The 14168-nt window shown below is 40.6% G+C and overlaps 1 protein-coding gene across 3 annotated transcripts in view; it reads right to left on the bottom strand.

The window, feature by feature from the left end:
• Positions 1–1098: 1098 nt before the first annotated feature.
• The window catches only part of ZNF608 (zinc finger protein 608), an 89285-nt gene continuing 76215 nt past the window's right edge, over positions 1099–14168 (bottom strand). For 2 of the 3 annotated variants that reach the window (XM_054810487.1, XM_054810486.1), the window contains exons 4-10: positions 12296–12383; positions 9370–11821; positions 7159–7576; positions 6428–6600; positions 5390–5543; positions 4048–4129; positions 1099–3135 (exon numbers count right to left, since the gene is read on the bottom strand). In XM_054810487.1, the coding sequence (XP_054666462.1) occupies positions 3129–3135; positions 4048–4129; positions 5390–5543; positions 6428–6600; positions 7159–7576; positions 9370–11821; positions 12296–12383 (3374 nt within the window). In that variant the 3' untranslated portion in view covers positions 1099–3128. Of the gene's footprint in view, positions 4130–5389; positions 5544–6427; positions 6601–7158; positions 7577–9369; positions 11822–12295; positions 12384–14168 lie in introns of all 3 variants that reach the window. The other variant, XM_054810488.1, reaches the window with a different exon arrangement.

Genomic DNA, 14168 nt, shown 5'->3' with positions numbered 1-14168 from the left:
TTCAGAAGCAAGGGGGGATGGCATGGCACAGAATTAGCTCTGTGAGTTCTCAGGTGTTGACTAAGGCCACCAGGGAATCCAAAATTACAAAAGTGGATAAATGTTCCTCCTAGCCACTATTTTGGCCAGCTCTAGTCTAGCCCTGGTAGCCAGCCAGCTCAGTCAGTTAGACCCCTGTCCTGTTTCAGCCTCTAGACCTACTCACAAATTTTCTGAGTATCAAAATTTGTATTGCTCAAAAAAACCCCAACCACTTCTCTTGTTCACATCCATTTTTTTCCCAGTGCAAGCACTACAGGCAGTAGCTCCCTGGCTGGGTTTTTTGGATCTGTGTGATGGGCTGCCATGGACACACCTTTTATTTCTCTAGCTTCATTCCACGGACAGGCTAGAAACTCAAAGTGCAATGCATGTCCTGCTTCACCTTTGCAAGATACCCAGCAACATCTGGATGAAAGACAGGAGCGGGGTCACTGCCTGTGTCTGTATCATGCTGCTTCAGCTGCTGCTTTCCAGTGACCAGCCTCTGCAGCTCTTAGCTCACAGGTCTGTGAATTGTCTTCCTTGCATTAGTGCTTCAGTTTGCTCATCCTTTGGATGCTCAAATGGTGGTGAAGTGACCTCAGCAGCTGCATGTCAATGCTTGGACATGTGGGTGGATACCTTTTGACTTTGGGGAGTGCTGAACCAGGGAGTCAGGCTCAGCGTTGCACAGCCTTTAAGGAGGTCAGCATGGCAAGTGCTAAACCAAAAGGAAAGCTATAAAGACAATAACCTTAAGTGGAGGAAGACAATAAATGGCAAGGGATGTTAGCCCCTCTTACAGATGTCAGGGATATAATAAAGGTATAACGTTGACTGTAATTTTAACTGTTGCTTACCCTGTATCAATCAGAGTAATTTATTCCAGTTACTTATCACACTCAAACCACACTAAATCAAAATCACCAATAGTGTGAATTTGTAAGATCTGTTTTGCTGCAGAAACATTGATGGGATAGGTGAAAAAACCAAAAAAACAACCAAACAATCAATGATACATTTCAATACAAAAACCATCCGAGCCTTTACTATAGAAGTAATAAGGCATTTATTATTTCAAGAGCCCTGCATTCACAATATCCCCTTTCAAATGAAAACACCCCTTCCTTCCCATTTTTATGAGGCTAATTTGTAGTATGTCACCACTGTGAGACTTCTGAATGTGTTCAGAACAAGACAATAAGAGTAAGCCACAGATGAATGATGTGTAGTAAAAATCAATAAACCTTATAACTAGTCACTAAGGGAACTGATTTTATGCCTATAAAAATAAAACAATTATAGCAATATTAATGGCAGATTCATCATAGTAATATAAAAAGTCCAAGTGTGCTTGTCTGTTGGGAATCTTTAATTCATCCTTCTGTATTAAGTATTCACAAGGTAGGAGAAATGGAACCGACTTCAAGAACAAGCTTTAACTTGTAGTAATTCACCCTGTCAAAAAAACAGACACAAAACCAAAAAAAACCAGTAAAACTTTCAAAAATGGTTTTGACAATCAATATAACTGGGATATGCAGGAAAGGACAGAAGTTAAAGCCTCAAAAACCTGACCAGTACATTTGATTTTTTTTCATGTCGTGATCAGCAATTTCATATTACTGTGTACTGTGTTAACCACACTGTAACAAAACAGGTGGTATAGCCACATAAAATATTTATTTTGTGGTAATGCAGGTTAAGCACAGCACAGGACTTTTTTTAATCAACAGGTCCTCTGTTTTTAGGCATCTATTCATTTGGATAGAATAGAAAAAATTTGCCTATAATTTATAGCACACAGAGCTGCTCTAAACTGGTATTAGAGAATTAAGTTCCACTAATACCATCCAAGGTGTTGCTACGGGCCTTTTTCGAGCCTCCCGTGGTCCATTTAAAGGGGTCCACTGTCATCTGCATTGCCCGCAGGGAGAGGACATGCCACTGGCCCAGCGGGGAGGCACGGGATGGCTGCAGGTGCACACCAGTAACAGCCCCAGGGAGAACCTCTGGGGACACAGACCAGTAGCTGTGTCGTACGTAGCTGCAGCCTCTGCTATCTACACCTACGACACATCTTTTAAAGTGGCCCATAGACACCAAGAAAGTACAAACCTAAGGTTTTTTCTTTATTCTGATTGCCAAATTATTTAAGGCAAGTATAAAAATGAAAGCATTCAATATACATCTTACATAAAATAAACTAGATTACAGCATAAAACAAATCACCAGCCAATGGCATTAAAGTCTCTCTTCTAAAACTGGGTAATTGTAAACATTAAAAAAAAGACTGCAGGACTATTCAAGTAATAGAACAATCACAGATGTCTTCTGGTATGCAGGCTATTAGGTTATCTGCCATTCAAGATTATCAAAAAAGACATTTCATTATTCACAGATGCTCATTATCTCCATTTAAAATCTATACATTATATACAACACAGTTTTTGTGGTACTAGAATCCCCATGCCTTCCAAAGGTATATTTTTCACAATACACAATTACAATGAAACAGTGAATACAGTAACATTTTACACTGATGCATCTTAATAGGAGCCACCAAATAGACGTCTACATTGTACCAAAGTGTCATCACAGTTAGCCTCTCTGAGAGCTTATGGGAAATATCAGAAGGGTATGCAAGGTTCAGGCACACTGATACATAACATTATTTATTTACAATTGGAAAGAAAAAGAGAAGAAAAAAGAAGGAAAAAAAGGAAGAAGAGAAAAGAAACAAACAGCCTTTTGCGGTTAACGCTTTCTAAACATGACAAATACATATCTCCTTTTACTGTGTGGTTCGCAACGTAGCAGCAGACCCTGTGTGCGAGCCTTGGTACTGATACAAAAAAAGTAAAGAATATATATATATTTTTATATATATATGTATATATATATATACGCATATATATATATAAAAACAGAAGTCTAATTACAGCAACATTTGTTACTCTGTGATAAAATCTGCAATTTACAAAAATGAAATGACTGGTTTTTGCCTGCCATTAAGGCATTTCAAATTAACACCATGGAACTGATGTCTGTAATAAAGCGCTTCCTCATGTGATCCAGTCACATGACAAGGTACATCTCCAAACTCATCATTCTCTGGAAAGAGAAAGAAGAATGTTTTAGTATGCAGTATCTGTTCCTCCGGGGGTTTTTTCTGCACCTCGGATACACCATGAAATGAAATCTGTGCATTACTCTCAATCCCAAGCCATCTCCTTGTCCCTCAAATATTCTCACTCAAATAATTCCAGCTAAGAGCCTTACATGGTCGCTCATTTTCAGAGTCAGCTTTCAGAAAGACACCCATAACCATGGAATGTTACAGTACTATTTAATACATTAAACTCTGAGGCTTAACATGGCAGCGATGAAAGAAAACCTAATGTTAAGGATACTTTGTTTTTTTCCCTTGAGATGGGATCATTGTAATACAGAAGAGTCTCTTTCCTCTTGATGAGTAAGGATGATCCTTGAAGAGTAAATTCTACTGAAAACCTAATACACAAGCAAGAGGCAAATGTGTGGAATGGGTAAGTAACTTAAATGTGATGTCACCTCTAATGGACTCCCAAGCAATCCTCTCCGAAGACCAAATCAGCAAACCAGGCAGACTTGCAGAATAGGTAAAATCTTAAGTTTTCCTGGTAGCACATGGATCTAACTGAACATAAACTTTAAACCCCTTTTATAGAAAATCTGGAGCTCAAATTATATTTCATAATCACTTGTTTTATCTTAATACCAATCCTTAAAACATAAGTCTATGGAAAATCTCAGAAGACAGACTACTTGTTCCTTCTTAATGATGTATGTTACGGTTAAAGGACGTAAGGACAAAATGTCACCTTAAAGAAAATAAAACTACAATTAACCCGAAGTCCCAAGTTTTTCTTCATCCTTAAAAACTGTATCCTACAGGGAACTGCAGACGATCAGGCTATAAAATCTATGATTTGCTTTCTCCTCTCTATGTTAAGATATATAATTTAAGATTTACTGGCTATTTACCTTCTTTGTGCAGGAAACATACCAGATGCAGATGCCTGTGCAGCCACCTGCTGAGTGGCAACAAGGGCAGCAGAGGTCAATCCTGAGAGAAAGAAGAAAGGAAGGAATGTTGATATACTTCTGGTTTTAATGGATTTTTGTGCTCTGAGAAATGTTAGGAAGCATCTCTAAGGCAAACAGACAAAAACACCAACCATCAGAAAATGGTGGGGTTTTAACACTACATAAATGGCAAATATTTCAGGCAACAGTGTTAAGACAGTCTGCCCAGTATGATCAATATGACCTCATATAGTAAACTGAATTGTCCTTGGTAGATATTTTACAAGAAAATACAGTATCCCTACTTATTATATTCCTTTCCAACTACTGCACTGCATGATGCTAAGTGGTTTGTATGAGCTCCTGAATAGGAAGCTCAGTAGAAATAATAGGTACCAAGAAACAACAAGAATCAAAAGTCACAGTGAATTACAGAAATGACACGCCAGCTGCTCAGAATACAATACTTTTATAATAACTTACCATTTTTGCAGTTTTCCTACTGAACAAGCATAATGCATCCCAAAAGGCATATGGAATCACTGAATCAAACTGAGAAATGTCAAGACTTTTACACAGGAAAAATAACTGCTGAGGCACCAAGTGAATGTAATGAATTACTGTCATTTAGCCACCAATTGTGATAGCATGTACTTTGCTGCATGGGAGGAAATCTCCTTTTAATTCAGCTAGAGTCCAGGGTTAGAGAAAAACAGTCAAAGATTGATATAAAACCTAGGGAGAATGAATCGTATCTTACTGTGCTGCTTTTTCCCTGACTGCAACTTTGTGCACTGCATTTGCCAAAATACAAAGAGTTCTCTTTCAGATGGTCAAATTATAACAAGCTCAAACCCTTGTGACTGCAACGCCTTGTACATAAAATATGTTCAGTATAAAAAGCTTTTGTCTTTGCTACACTTCTTCCATTGCTTACACAACCCTAATTATACAAAAAGGATGTTGTTTGGTTCAGTTTTCTTACTGCCTTTCAGCCAGTTAATGTCAGTTTGCAGTAGGAATCAAAACATTCACATGAATGACAGCCTAACTGGTAACATCTTTAATAATGTTCTAACACCCAGTTTTGGAAACAAAACTTAGTATTTCTCAGGCATGAAGCTATTCATTCGCTCTTAGTCCATGCTGTGAATTTTCAAGCCTTCTTCCTAAATGTAAAGCACTTCTGACTTAACAAGGGGATCTCTATTTAAAATGCTTCACATAGGCATGATTTCCAATGTCAAGGCAACAACTCCGTGAGGCAAGCTAATCCCACCATTGGAAATCATCCGCTCACCTTGAAATGGGTCATATTGTCCAGGTATAAGGGGGTAACCCATTCCAACATGTGTGTGATGGTGTGTATGGAGATGCCGCTGGCTAAAAGGAGAATGACGGTCTCGTTCCCTTTCTGCTTCCCGTTCACGCTCAGCTGCTGATTTTTCCACAGGCTTGTAACAGAAAGTGAAAGAAAACTGATGTCAGAGTTTTAAAAGGGACAAAATCACAACAAAATCACACTTGCCATTACCTGCAAACAACCTTTTGAATTCAAATGATGAAGCTGATTTTTTCTGAAGAAGTAGTATCTCTACTGGATTTTTTGCACTTGATTCCAAACTAAAGCTGGTGTATCTGTCTAATGGAAGATTTTCCGAGGCACAGAGATTTTGAGGCAACACACTGCAGCTTGAAGCCACCATGATGACTTCTAGTTTTGGGCTCCCTTAAGCTTGGCTGATTTGCCAATGCATGAACAACCTAGTTGAGCTGCTGAAAGCTGATGTAAATGAATCCTCAGCCCTCTTTAATGCACTCTGGGGATCAAGCCTGCCTGAATTGCAAGAAAGCCCTTTTTAAAAGGTCAGTGACTTGCTCACAATTAAAACTACCACCAACTTATCCGAAAGTAAAATAACAGTATTTAATCCAATGTGGAAATCTTCAGAACTGGGGGCTAGTAATCTGCTGTTTGGAAGATGTTGCAGGGAGCGGATATTACCACATCCCACAGCCCAACTTCTCATTTCATTATCTGTTTCCAAACAGGAGCTTCCTGTTTAACTGCAATAAACTGTGCACCTCTGAATCTATGTTTCTATAAGAATCCATTAATTTAAGATAGGAAGACTCTGAGCGCAGAACTGTGTTATACATGTCACTTCCAGTTTACACCACGGAAGCATCCTGACTATAAACGGCTTTTATTTTAAGCAGTACTATAAAGAAGAATCATGCATTCAGAGCTTGATGCCAGACTATGTGCTTCTTAAAATTATGTTCTCTACCCCTCCCCATATGTACCACTCTTCAGTAACAACAGATGAAGCCTTACAACAGGGGACTTGCTGCGATACTGGTTGGCATGCTGCTGGAGCAAATCCAGTGCTTTGGACTCAGTGGTTGATTTCGCATTGATGCTCGGGCTGGTATTGACTTTCTCTGCCTCTTCTCTCCCTGACATCTTCCCATAAACTGGATAATGAAATCCTGGAGAGAGATAGGCCCCTGCAGGTAAACAATAAATACCACATCAAGTTACAGTTTTTTACATTTTGGTTATATCAAGGTGGGAGGAGGGAATGCCAGGACAGAGGATATCAAAAATGGATCACGTGACTATCAAACAGCATCTTTGCTCTTCAATTTCTTCACGTAATTTACCCTGATGAATGGAGGTTATAAAGAAGGTTGAGCTGATAGCCATTTCAGACATTTATGGGTCCTCTTTAAGTGAAAGGAATAGTAACTATAATGGTTCTGACAGTAAGTGCTTAGAATATTTTTATAGGCAATAAACTATCTGTCAGTCTAACAGCAATAGCAGACTGTCAAGGGTTGAGAAAACTGTAGCTAGGAACTGTGACAGTTCATAAAAGGAACATCTTGTATTAAATCAGTTTCATCTACAGAACTTTCCCTAGTGGAAGCACAAGCAAAACAAATGTCACCCATGAAGCTTCTAATTTACCCTAGCTACTAACAGAAATATTAAAATGCAGGCTTTACTGCACTTTGAGGGTATAAACCTTAACTAACATGCAAGGCAAATTTCAGAATACATACCAGGATAGCTGTGCATTAGGACAGGAGAGACTGCACGATAGGCTGGATGGTTGGGATCGTACATCTGTGGATAAGGATAAGCATGCAAGTACTGGATATATGACTGATGCTGACTCATTGGTGAGGAAACTGCTACCCTAGCACCCCGTGAGTCCTTCCAATTTACAGGAGTCTTTCGATCATCATTTTTTATCTTGCTCTCATCCACTGATTGAGAATCAGAACGCTTGACCTCTTTAGGCTCCTCTTTAATGCTTGCTAATGAGACAGGAAGGTTAGGCAGGGAACTTTCCTTGTTAGGTGTTTTTCTAGGGCTGTCTTCTTTTAACTTTTTCTCACGATCAAGTTCTTCTGATTTTTGCTGATCAAGGTATTTGGGCTGATAGACATAATGATGCCATGTTCGTGAATCTGGATCCTAATGCGGAGGAGAAAAAAAAATTTGTTCTGAACTTAGATGTTGAAATACGATCGTTATTGATATTTCCCATACTTCAGTTAATGTATTTTTAATAGCTGTTTTAATAACATATCCCTATTACATAGAGGAGACGTTTGCTTGCTACAAGTGCCTTGAGCTCAAAGTCAAACTAATATTCCCATGAAGGAGCAGGAGACTATTATCAAAATTTAATTCAATTGCTTCATCTTATATCCTTCTTCATGCTTTTAACTAGTTTAATCATGAAATACATATGCATTGCATCAAAGTTCTGAGACCACACTATTCATAAAACATTTTAATTAAAGCCCACAGAGAGATTTTCCCACTAGAGAGCAAAAAATACCTGTGAACCACAAAATTAAGCTGCCTAATGATATGCAGGAGCACTTAGATTACCTGGAACAATGAACCTGAAAAACTGATCTAGCTGGAAAGATGCTAATCCTGCCTCTGATATTACAAACATTCAGGAATCAGTGGAAGTAAGTCAGACATTAAGGCAGACTTCTTCAACTGACAGTCGTATTTCAAGTCTGTAAAATTACACATGTATAAGTATTTACAGGACCAGGACCACACAGTTTAAAGAAGACGTACAGGATATCATATTTTTGCATAATATATTTCATAGACCAGTTTATAAACATGTTATAGAATTAGGTAGGTGAGCTCTTTACAAGACTACACCAAATCAGTACTCGTCAGTAACAGGGAGACTTTTCTTTGTAATACAGATTATGCAAGAGCTCATTGTAAACATTGTCTCCAACTGATTTATGACACATGCAACATTGTCTCCACATTTATGACACATGCAACAGAAACATAAGCACGCAACTAGACGCTTGGACAGTCTGGTTCAAATACTCATTTGAATCAATAGAAATCTTCTACTCGGGGCTGCACCATCCCACTCCCTTCAGAGCTCTCTAACTCCCACTCACCTGACCCAACCGTATCTTGAAAGACAGCCCACAAGGGTGAAGTCTGGGATGTGCCATGCACCAGAACATGAAAGCATTGAGCCTTGAGGCTCCAGTTCAGAGCACGGAGACAGTCGCATTGCTTCAAATGAAGGCAGTGTGACATCTAGGAAGGTCAGCACGAAGCCACTGGATGAAATTCTGGTTCCACTGAAGTCAATGGCAAAACTATCACTGACTTCAGTGGAGAGAGGATTTCATCCATTGTGTAGGTCTGTAGAAGCTTGAGGTTGGTTGAGGAGAACGGGAACTTAACTGCTTCAAAAAGGTCACCTTGGGTTAAGATAAAGAGCTGAGCTTCAAGCCAACTCTTCAAAGAACCAGCTCACCCATCTTTTGTAAATGCCAACTGTCATTTAACAAAAAAAAGAAACACTTCAAACCATGTTTCAAATCTACTTTAAGTCCTCTTACAATGAAAGCTGCTTATTTTGCTTGAAATTTCTCATTTCTGAACTAAGCAAATTGCTTAGAATTTACATCTAAAAGAGAAATCTAATTCTATTTTATTCATGCATGTAATTTAAAATAGTCTATTCAGGTCTTAAGCCTGGGTTCTGCCACCACCTTGCTATATTTTTTTTTCTTTTTTCTTTTCAAACAGCTCAACTGAAAGGTCTATTGGTCTATTCACAGACTACTGTACTATATCCAGCACGAAAAAGGATGGTGAAGCTTGTTTGGCTGCAAAAGTAAAAGAACCTATCAGAATCAGGGACAAAATCTCACATGACTTTAGGATAAACCAAGTCACCCTTGTTCCATTTCCTTGTTCCATCTTACCTGTTTAAATCTTGTGGTTGGATCTACTCCTGTTTGCTTCATGGAGTCCATAACAGATTTCATCTCCACAGCCTCCTTTATGAGCTGGTGGTTTTCCATTTGTTTGGCTTTGAAACTGTCAGACTGAAGCTGCTGCTGGTGATTGGAAAGGATCTGTGATTTGCCTGTCTCCTCACCTTTGTTAGGGGCTGATGACCCTATTTTAGTGTTATTTTTGCTGGACTCTGGAGTTGAAGGGGCCTTTGAAATAGTGGCGGATGGAATATTCTTCTGCTTGTTGTCATCCTTCCCAGTCTCCTTCAGGGGTGGGTCATTCTTCCTTTCACAGTCCCTCCCAGGTTGTGCCATTTTCTGTTCTGCTAGTCTCTGGTCCTCATAGTACTTTTCATACTGCTGCCTGTAAGCAGGGTTAGAGGCCATTAAGGACTTTTGGTCCATATAGAGCCCATAGGCATACTGTCCATAATAAAGTGACTGAGCAAGTGCAGGGTGTCTTTGCGTTATTACTGACTGATGCTGTGGCTGCAAATTAGAGGAAGTGTTTTCATTTTTCTTGGCATCTGATGGTTCTGCCTTCTCTTTCTTTTCAGCCTCTTCCTCAGCCTCTTTTTTGATCTTCAGTCCCTGTGGGGTACTGCTGTTCCCAGCTGCTGGGGCACTGACCTGTCCAGAGTGCATGTAACTTGGGGAATAATAAGGATCGTAGCCATGGTAATAGGGAGAATGGGACTCTTTTGCTTGAGCTGATTGTGCTGCAGTTGAAGAATGTCCTTTTACAACACCATCCTTATTAGAAATAATATCCGACGGAGAGCTGGCCTTTGACCTCATGCCCTCTGACCTGCTGTCAGAGCCACCATCATCAGCTGCATCAGAAATATCCGAGTAAGCAGGGCTGTTGGTTTTAGCAGCCGCGCTATCTGCGCCGTTTTGTGTCAACACGTGCAGTGGCACCATGGCAGATTGTCCATTCACCAAAGTGCTGCATTCCATCCTGGAGGCACTCCCTATGGAAGGGCTGGGCGCATTGTCTGTGAAGGTGTAAACCTTATCAGCTTCAGCCTTAATACTGGCCATCCTGCTCTCTTGAGACTCTGACAGTCCATTAGCTAGCACTTCATTCTTGTTGAGATGGTCCTTTAAAAAATGTCCAGTTAAGTCTTTCCCAGATCCTTTTGAATCCTCCAGCTTTCCCAGCTTAGAATCCATCTTGGGGCTTCCTGTCTCTTTGCTTTCTTTGTCCTTCAGCTTTCGCTTGTCCTTTTTCTTTTTGTCTTTGAGTGATGTGAGAGCTGGGTTTACAGTGCTTGGCTCTCCCATAATTGTGGGCTTTGGTTGAATAGGTTTTAAGGGAGGGCTCTTTGGTGTAGCCTGAACAATAGTAGTTGTTAGAGAGGGCAGTCCCGGTATTGTCCCTGTAGTGGTGGTTGTAAAGGCTGTAGTAGGTATAGCTATTAATTGGGGAGGAGTAGGTGCTGGCGCTGGGGCAATGGGCCTGGCTGTTTTCAGTTTGGAAAGGTTTTTATCCACTTTGCAATTGTTCGCTTTCTTGCCTTTATCACCCAAACTCTTCTTGTCGATTAAACCTTCAGCCTCCAATTTTGGCATTTCGGATTGCAAATTGCCATCTGCTACTGAGCAATTATCCAGTGTGGCTGCCATATTAGAAATTACTGGAAGGCTGTTCAATTCACTGTTCAGACCCTTCTTTTTGCCAGAATTCTTGCCAGTTTTGGAACTGATAACTGAACCGGGGCCGTTGCTGGTCAGTTCCCTTTTTCCCTTGGGGGTCCCTGGGGTAGTCATGGAGGAAGGAGATGTCGGTGCTTTTAGTGGATCAAAGCCTGGCAAATTTGTGCTTGGCTCACTGCATTCAAGTGCCACATTACTCAGTGCTTCCTCACAGTCTGAAATTTTGTCTTCACTGTCAGGTTCAAACTCCAGTTTGTTTTCTGGGTCTAAATGTGCATGAGCCTGATGGTATCGCAGTCCGTTAATGTGCTTGTACTTTTTGTTGCAGTTGGGGTGAGGACAGTCAATCAACACTGGAGAAGAGCAGCCTTGGTCCAAAAAAGTAGTCTCAGGTTTCCCCTGTGGGGTGGTGGGAGTGCTTCTAGAGTTAGTACGAACACGTTTTCCAGATTTATTGTCCTCTGAACTAGAGTTCAAATCTAGCTCCATTGGAGGCTTAGTTTTTCTCTTGTTTGTGGATGAGGGGCTGGCTTTGACTTCATCCATGGCACAGTTTGGGGGTGTCCTGCGCCCACTTGAGTTAAGGCTGCCCCGCCTCCCCTTCCCATTGGCACCACCTCGATTCTTATTCTGAAGTCCCCTAGACTCTGCAAAACTCGCATCATTCCCAGGCACAGCGGCAGCTGCAGCGGACCTTGCCCGCTTTCCCCTGCCCCGTCCTCCACGCATTTCCAGGTCACTTGTTGGTGATTCACAAAACCTACATAAACAAAAGCAGATTTCATCAGCAGGAGCTGTGACCTGAATAAATACCAAAACACCACTTCCCGTAACAGAACCTTCGTACATCTTAAAGGAAAGGTGTCCTTCTTCCAAATGACAATGCTACAATCTCAAAGGGAAAGTCATTAAAAACAGACAAAAATGTTAAGAACAAGACCACTTAATTAGAACAATGGAGAGAAAAATTTTCCAAACTTACAGAAACGCGCTTTTAAATTAATTGCCCTCTGATTGAATCCCATTCGTTTCCCCTTCTCTCTCAGAAACACAAAACAAAAAGAAACAAAAACTCCCACCCCACATTTCAGTGTGGAACAGAGAATTACTAGTTTCACTGGCACATGTTTTCAGTTATAACCAGTTGGTTTTTATTAATCTCTGTACAGTCTCTTGACAGAGATTGGGGGTGAAAATACAGCAGAGAAAAAACAGACTCAGAATGATTGCCTACCTAGGAGGGGCCCAGTCATGCTTTGTGCAGTCCAGCAGTGTTCCCACATAAGTCTTGTTCCTCCATGTAACATTTACCACCAGGACACCTGCCAGTGGGAGAAAAACAAAGTATTATCACAGTCAGAACAATAATTGGGGTAGGCTTTTTGTTTTGCTCTTTTTTCATTATTTCTCTCCTTCCCCACAAAGTGAGAGCTTTATTCTCATTTGCTTTCAAACGCTGTGGTCTATACTCTTCCTCTTTTCTGGTTTCAGTGACCTCAAGTTAAAACCCACAGGAAAGACAGCAAACGACAAAGAACAAGAGAGCGTATGTGCATGTGTATGTGTGTAAGAGAGAGTGTGCGCCTGTGTGACTGTGTGTGTAATCAAGATACAGCTGACAGAAGGAAATGGGCTTTGCCATGTCCTGCTGTAAAACAGCAACACTCACCTCTTAATTTTGCTATTATTGCACATAATTGCTTTCACTTGGCAGCCAGCCAGCATAAACTAAGCACCAGTTAGAGTGTTTAAATCAGTAGGTGACTGAGAAGAATCTGCTTTGCTTTGAACAATACGATAATGATGCTTCTATTTATTTGAAATTGCATATATCCAAACACACAAACACACACATGTATGCATTGCAAGTTTTGTTCAGCTGATATAGATGGAAAAGTGTATTATTTATCTTGGTTTTTGTTCTGTGGAAAGCAAGGGACTAGACATGGAACCACAACCATACAGTAAAGCTAAGAGGAATCGCAATACAGATACTTAGAAAGACGGATCCTTTAAAAAACGTAATTTAATTGCTTTTCCACTTATGACTTTTATTAAATGTAAATTCATCTGCTCACCTAAAACAGACTACTAATTTTGGTTTATTCTAATTATCCCTGTAAAATGTGTGCATGGTAAGGGTATCCTAAGTAACAATGAAATAAATGTGAGGGATGTAATTCAAATGTTTTCAGGTTGCCCTCAAATACTTCTTCACATAATTTATCATCATGTTTATAGAGTAGCCAGCATAATGACCCCTTTAATTCATTAACTTCCGCAGACAAACACAAGGTAATATCATTGAACCAGCCATCTCTTCTCATTAGAACACACACTGAAATAAAAAATATATTTTACCTAGCAAAGAAAGGCGTGATGCAAAACGGTTCCAATTTATGAGAGGCATGAAGACACTAACGTGCAGCTGCCAGCCTTGTGACTTGTTTTTCCTCTACACTTCCCTTGTTCTGGCCGTAGCATTTCTATGACAGATATAATAAGGGCACTGTGCCAGAACATTTCCAGCCAGTCTTTCTGCTTTGTCCTACCAGTGTGATTTCTAATTTTGCACTAATACGATCCTTCTCTGCAGCACCAAGGTAAAGTAAACATGCAAACAGCCATTTATTTCCTTAGGGGCCTTTTAACAGCGGGGAAGTATATTTGAAGTGTTGTTAGTGGAGGTACCAAGGAAGAAGGGATTTCCTTGAAAATTCTCTGTAGCAGATTTGAAAATTATTCCCCATACGGTTTTAAGTTGCCATTACGATAAGGCAACTAGAATTATGTGTGCTGGGACAAAATGCTCCGAAGGAGGAAAGATAAACAGCGCTCCCAGCCAGGGTCAGAGACAGGCTTTGAATACCTAGAAGGATTAAGGTTAGATGGCTATGCCGTGTTTTTACGACCTACGCAAACTTGGAAGCTGGGGGGAAAAAAAAAAACCCCAAACCAAGCACGTTTTACCCTCGCCGCCTCCGAACGGGAACCCCCTCCGGAAGGAGCTGCCGAGCGGTAAGAGCGCTGCCGGGGCCTGCCGGGATCGGCCCCTCTCCCGCCCGCCGGCGCTGAGGGGCCTCGGTCGCCGCTGGCCCCCGCCGCCA

This window comes from Grus americana, chromosome Z (assembly GCF_028858705.1).
Source record: "Grus americana isolate bGruAme1 chromosome Z, bGruAme1.mat, whole genome shotgun sequence".
Classification (NCBI taxonomy): domain Eukaryota; kingdom Metazoa; phylum Chordata; class Aves; order Gruiformes; family Gruidae; genus Grus; species Grus americana.
This window is presented reverse-complemented; position numbering and strand designations above follow the sequence as displayed.